Source organism: Lygodium microphyllum, chromosome 1 (assembly GCF_053477565.2).
Source record: "Lygodium microphyllum isolate KBCC chromosome 1, Lygodium_microphyllum_v1.1.10, whole genome shotgun sequence".
NCBI lineage: Eukaryota > Viridiplantae > Streptophyta > Polypodiopsida > Schizaeales > Lygodiaceae > Lygodium > Lygodium microphyllum.
This window is the reverse complement of record NC_141135.1, coordinates 31,620,282-31,626,112: the sequence shown is the minus strand read 5'-3', so window position 1 is coordinate 31,626,112 and position 5,831 is coordinate 31,620,282. Positions and strand designations below refer to the sequence as shown.

The 5,831-nt window shown below is 42.5% G+C and overlaps 1 protein-coding gene across 3 annotated transcripts; it reads right to left on the bottom strand.

Moving 5' to 3' along the window:
* Positions 1-342: 342 nt before the first annotated feature.
* Positions 343-4,277, bottom strand: LOC148040967 (uncharacterized). 3 transcript variants are annotated; one of them, XM_087675250.1, is made up of 4 exons: positions 4,110-4,277; positions 2,704-3,977; positions 2,257-2,499; positions 343-613 (listed from the first exon to the last, which is right to left on the bottom strand). In XM_087675250.1, exons 2-3 carry the CDS (start codon positions 3,778-3,780, stop codon positions 2,281-2,283), a joined length of 1,296 nt encoding a protein of 431 aa, XP_087531376.1. In that variant the 5' UTR covers positions 3,781-3,977; positions 4,110-4,277; the 3' UTR covers positions 343-613; positions 2,257-2,280. The 3 variants fall into 3 exon arrangements, with proteins under 3 accessions (XP_087531376.1, XP_087531375.1, XP_087531371.1); XM_087675249.1 differs by lacking the exon at positions 343-613 and adding an exon at positions 1,796-2,032; XM_087675245.1 differs by lacking the exon at positions 343-613 and having other exon boundaries at positions 1,796-2,499.
* Between the last annotated feature and the right edge of the window lie 1,554 nt (positions 4,278-5,831).

Here is a 5,831-nt window from a genome sequence, read left to right as displayed (position 1 = left end):
ACAGTAAATTATAATTCTGCATGCAATATACATCTAAAAGTTTGTAGGCAGGATCAAGGCAATTTGGTGCCTCCTTCCCCATTCCCCTCCCCTACCCCTTTCTCTTAGCTATAATTTTACTTGAATGGCCGTTTGACTTAAATATTGACCATCAAGCCAGCAGGAAAAAGCCATGTGGATAGCCCAAAAAACAGCAAAAAAGTCACACGACTAGTAGCAGATTCCATGAGATCTGCATTGTATTACCTAATTACCGTGCATCTTTGTGCAATGTTGTTAAACTAAACAGGACTGAACACGATTAAAAATAGGCAGTTCCCTCAGAGTTTTGAATTTACTTTCCAAGAATTTCCATCTTGCATAACTATACAGATTGCCATGAAATGATGGACAGCACAGATTTCAGGGCAGCACACAGGTACATGTGAAGAGCCCACTTCAGCAAGTTACTTAAAGAAGCCTGATCCCAGTCTTTGAGCTCAGTAAATAGAGCAGCCAGAAACTCCTTAGCCAGACAAAGCACGTTGAAAGTTCCTAAACATTGGAAGGAACAGTAATCACTCCAAATCAAGCGTTCCCCTCCAGATTTTGACTCACCTTTAAGCCACATCATCTGGGTTGGCACCCATTTACAAAGTCACTAAATGTGTACAGATCCCAATCAAATGAAGGTCAAGACACACCAACACAGTGAAGAGGCCACGTCAGCTGGCTAATGAGACAAGCTTTAACTACTTTTAAGTTGTTTAAGAAAACTCACTATTTAAGCTCAGTCAATGAGAGCAGCACAAAATCTTAAGTTATTTGTTTAAGAAAAGTCACTATTTAAGCTCAGCCAATAAGAGCAGCCAGAAAATCTTAGTCATAGCCAGACAAAAGCACATTTGAGTATCCTTATACTAAAATAAGGAACTGGACAAAAAGAAGTTATTATTCGAAGTCAGAGTAACATTACACAGTCCCCTCAAGAGTTCAAATTAATTTTGTGCAACAATTTCTACTGGGGATAACACCATGTAGAGGAATCGATGCTAATGTACAGATCACCTTTCATTGTAGTCTATCTGAGGTTAACACCATGTGCCTTCAGTTTAGTCTAATTGGGTTTAACACCATGTACATGAAACAATGCTAATGTACAGATCGCCATAAAATGAAGGACATGAACACGTGTATGTGAAAGGGCCACTCCAGCTAGCTAACAGAAGCCTTAAGTACTTGAAGCTCAGTAGCAGAACTCCTTCTTTGAGCTCAATCAATAACAGCAGCCTCAAACTCTTTTATGCAATCATAGCTAGACATAGCATGCTACAAGTATCTAAAAAATAGGAGGAATAGAAATGTGCTAAAGGTATGATTTGCATCATCCAGACAGTGTTACTATAATACAAATTGAGAACTCCCGTGCAGGGTTTTAATTAACTTGTGCAACATTATCTTAGGTTGATAATAACCTAGAGAAGTGGATAACACTATGCAGATCACCACAAAATGAAGAACAAGGCACGCTATCACATGTGAACAGGCCATTCCAAATTTCAGCTAGCCACTGAAAGAAGCTTCAAACCATCGAGCTCAGCCAATAAGAGCAGCCAGAAACTCTTAATCATGACAAGATAAAACTGACTCTACCAGTCCAAATAATAAAAGAGGGTACAAAAAAAAGGAAGCCAAAACTGACAGGATAATGTTTCAATACTTCAACAGGTAAATTGGCCAAGAAATTACTTGACAATTGAGGACAAAAATGCCAGACGAAACAGAACTTCAGCATTAAGCATCATACATAAACAGGTTAAGTCTCTGAGAAAATGCTCAAGTAAAGCCAAAAATCCAACAATTACATTAATCACTGTAGTCTCCAACCTAGAGATCTGAACTTGCACAACTCACACACTGAAATCATGTGCGGTGTGATCAAAATCAACCTTCACAGACTATCCGAAGTTGATCGACCAGAATTTACCACCAGCCACATCAAAACAACTAGATCTATGCTGACACAGTTAAGAGCTCGAGTTGACATTCTTTCCTGGGAAGAGGTTGACACTATTTAGATACAAAGACTGTTTCACCTCAAAACAAAGAGCATGTATATGTGCTTTCAAGGGTTAGATGTCTACAGCTGCAGGAACCTAAATCTGAGTGTAAAGAATGGTTGCAACAGACATGTAAACTGATTTTGGCACAAGGGCAGGCACCAGGGTGCCTTCACTTAACATGCATGGAACTTTAATGAGTACAGCAGTTACTAACTTGGTGGTGAAGGCATAGACATTGTCAATGCTTAGGGGGCCTCTCATCATCTTCACTGTCATCATCCTGGTCTTTGCTTCTCTTTCTCTTTAGAGAAGCTGAAGCTGGCTCATCCTCATCCTGATCTTCTTCATCTATCTCATCATCATCCTCTTCATCTTCCCCTGGCTCAAAATCACTAGCCCCCTCCTCATCTTCAGGTCTGCCTATGGGCCGAACTAGAAATTCAGTGCCATAATCTTCCTGAAAAGCACCAACGATATTCTTAGCAAACAACTTTAGACTAAATGAAATTATGTGACACAGAAGAAAACTAACCCCTACAAACCATACAAGCATTTAGGAACTGCTCTCGTCACCTCAACACCTGAACTACATGAACTTTCAAAAGCATGTAAAAACTGTAAAGCTTTCAAGAGACTGGGAAAGTTTAAAACTGTAGCTTACCTCCTCTTCATCCTCCTCCTCATCATCATTGTCGACACCACCTTCTCCGTCCTCGTCTTCATCTTCATCTCCTATCTCACCATTTTCATCCTCTACATCATCCTGAGCCTCAATCTCACCACCTCCACTGCCCTGTCCTGCCTCTGCTTGGTCAGTATTGTCCTCTTCGTCCTCCTCATCTTCTTCATCTTCCTCTCCATCTCCATCCTCATCTTCACCACCCTCTTCCTCTTCACTTTCTTCAATGTGCTGAACTTCCACGTTATCTCCATCATCATCATCATCATCTTCATCTTCATCGTCATCTACTTCCTCCTCCTCGGAACCACTTTCTTCGTTGCCATGGCCTATATTGTTAGGCTCAGCATGATACATGCCACCAGCATAATCTTCTTCGTCAAGCTCATCACTCTCTTCACCTTCATCATCCTTCTCATCATCTTCATCTGCGTCTTCTTCATCCTCAGCACCATTTGAACTGATAACTCGACCCCCTGACTTCTCCGTGTCATCCTCATCTCCATCTGCCTCGATGCCATCTTCTAAATCATCGTCAGCATCATCTTCATCATCGTCCTCCTCTTCATCTGACTCTGGTCTCTCATTGTCTTCAGCATCCACCTTGTCAAGATATTGCAGAGACTTGATCAGAGAAAAAACTTTTGACCTGTACTCCCCTGTACGAGTAACAGGGCATTCATATAGATCCAGTGAGAGGAGGTTGAGCTTGGCAAGTGGAGCAAGGTCTTCAAGTAGTTGAATTTTGTTGTTGGAAAGATCAAGATCACGCAGAGAGACCAAACCGGCATCAACGAGGTACTCCAAACCACCAGAGATGCGGTTATCACTGAGGATGAGCCGTTCGAGGTGCGGAAGAGAAGGGAAATCTGCAAGGGACGCAAGTCCGACGTTGGCGATCGAGAGGATACGAAGCTGAGAGAATTGTTCAAGCAGGGAAGAGGAAGGCAGACGCCCCTGTGAGCACTTCACTGCTCCATCCAAGGTAAGGGACCGCACGGACGGGGGGTCTTCACCGCTACGGGCAGCCTCCACAGCACGCTCCCACGCCTCATCCATGGAACCCTGCTCTGAGACTATCTATTTTCTTCTAATCTCTTCTTCTTCTTCTTCTTCTTCTTCTTCTGATCCTTATTCTTCTTCCTCTCCTCTTCTTCTTCTTCTGCTCACGAAGTGCTTTATTTCTTCCTTCCTCCTCTTGTTGTCCGTCCTATGTTCGACGGCTCGGGAGTCTTCAATCACAGAAAAGACGACCTCTGCAGACGCGAGGGAGAGAGCGACTTAATTAGAATTTAGGGTTTCCAAGCACAAGCAGCACAAAAGAAACATACAAAGAAGAGGAGCAGCCGAGAGACAAAAACAAGAAAAGAGCAAGAGAAGAAGCTTACCGGAAGCCCGTTCCAGACACCTTTCTGCGCATCCCTAAAACCCTAATTTCTAACCATCCGCCATAGCTGAGGACCTTCAAATCTGTCTTGCAGACATAATTTTTTTGGAAAAAAAAATATAATATTAAGCATAATTTTTCCTCCCCTGTGCTGCTTGTTTTTCCCTCCCTGCGCTCATTGCCTTATAAACGGCGCCGTCTGGACGCCGTCAGTTTTGACGGGAGATCTTGACGCTACCGGCTACTGCCAGTAGGCCTTTTCTTTTACCAAACGGTTCGGCCATCACGAGCCGTCGGTACCGCGTATCGACGGTGCGCATCTTGCTCTGTCGCCACAGCCGTCCGATCTACGCAATCGACGGTGCCAATCGTGCCTTGGTGTGCACTGCACACCGATATTTATGGATTTTGGGACGAACAAAAATACACGGGGGAGAAAAGCCTTTGTTGTTTCCCTGTTAGCATAGGGCCCGATCACACGGCCCAAGCACTGGTAGGGCTGCTTCACACAATCGTAGTTCTATCACACCTAGTACCAAGGGGGGAGTTAGGGTCTCACAATCTTAACCCTTAGGGTCAAAGACCGAAAGAGTCATGAAAATTTTGGCCCTTGGGATGAACATTTTCGAAAGAAGATATCAATCCATTGAGTAAGGAAGGTCTTTACAAGGATATTGAGAGTCTCCCAAAAAAGTTCTATTAGTAATCTTTTGCATGGAAGCACAGATGGCCACATAAAGAAAATGAGTGGCAATAAATGACCAAAATAGTTGAGCTCATTGTGGCCCATTCAATCAATCAAACCTCATGATTTGCCTTCTTTGGCCAATAAGAGCTTTGACCAAAATGGGCATGATACTAACTTGGCAACTAAAGCCCAAACCTTTAACCGCACCTCCACAGCCTCATGACCATGAGCAACACTCAACAAAGAATAGATTTGTGTTTAAATAGCCCAAGGCACATTTGCCTTATCCCAATCTCTAAGCATAAGAATACACAAACTAGCGATCCATATAAGATCAGTCGCTACAACATATGGACAACTCTTAATGCACACACATAACTTGGAGAAGAAGAAACTTTATGAAACTAGTTTTGCTCTTGAGTGACAGATGTATATAGAAGGTTGGGGGGAAAAGACCTCTTAGTGAGGCAAAAGAGTACCCTAGATGTCCTAAGTGTGCTCACATGTCACAATCAGAATATGGTAACAAATCCCCCTTGGGAGTGATATGGTGAATCAAAGCTGGCACTCATGTATAGGAAAGTGCCAAGCCTAGTGGGTTGTGATAAATCTTCTACAAATGAGAGTAAGCCCAAACCTTTACAAAAAGCTTCAAATTGTTCACAAGGCAAAGCCTTTATGAAAAGATATACCCTTGTGTCGGCACAGAGGCCAAAAGTTGATCTCTTCTATAGAGAGTCTCTTCTTGACATAATGAGAATGTACCTCAATGTGCTTAGTGTAACCATAAAACATTGGGTTCCATGCCAAAAAGACATTTGGATCAAACATACTCAACTGTAGCTATGAAAGTTTCCTTATACTCAACTTCAAAACTAGAGGTTGCCAGAGTGGGTTGTTTCTTCCTCAACCACGATGTCTATGAGTTGATAAGCATAAATTGTGGATGCATGAGTATCCTAACATCTAGCCCAATCAAAATCCAAAAAGGCATATAAATCTAGCAAAAATGTTCCTACCCTTGGGATAAAATAG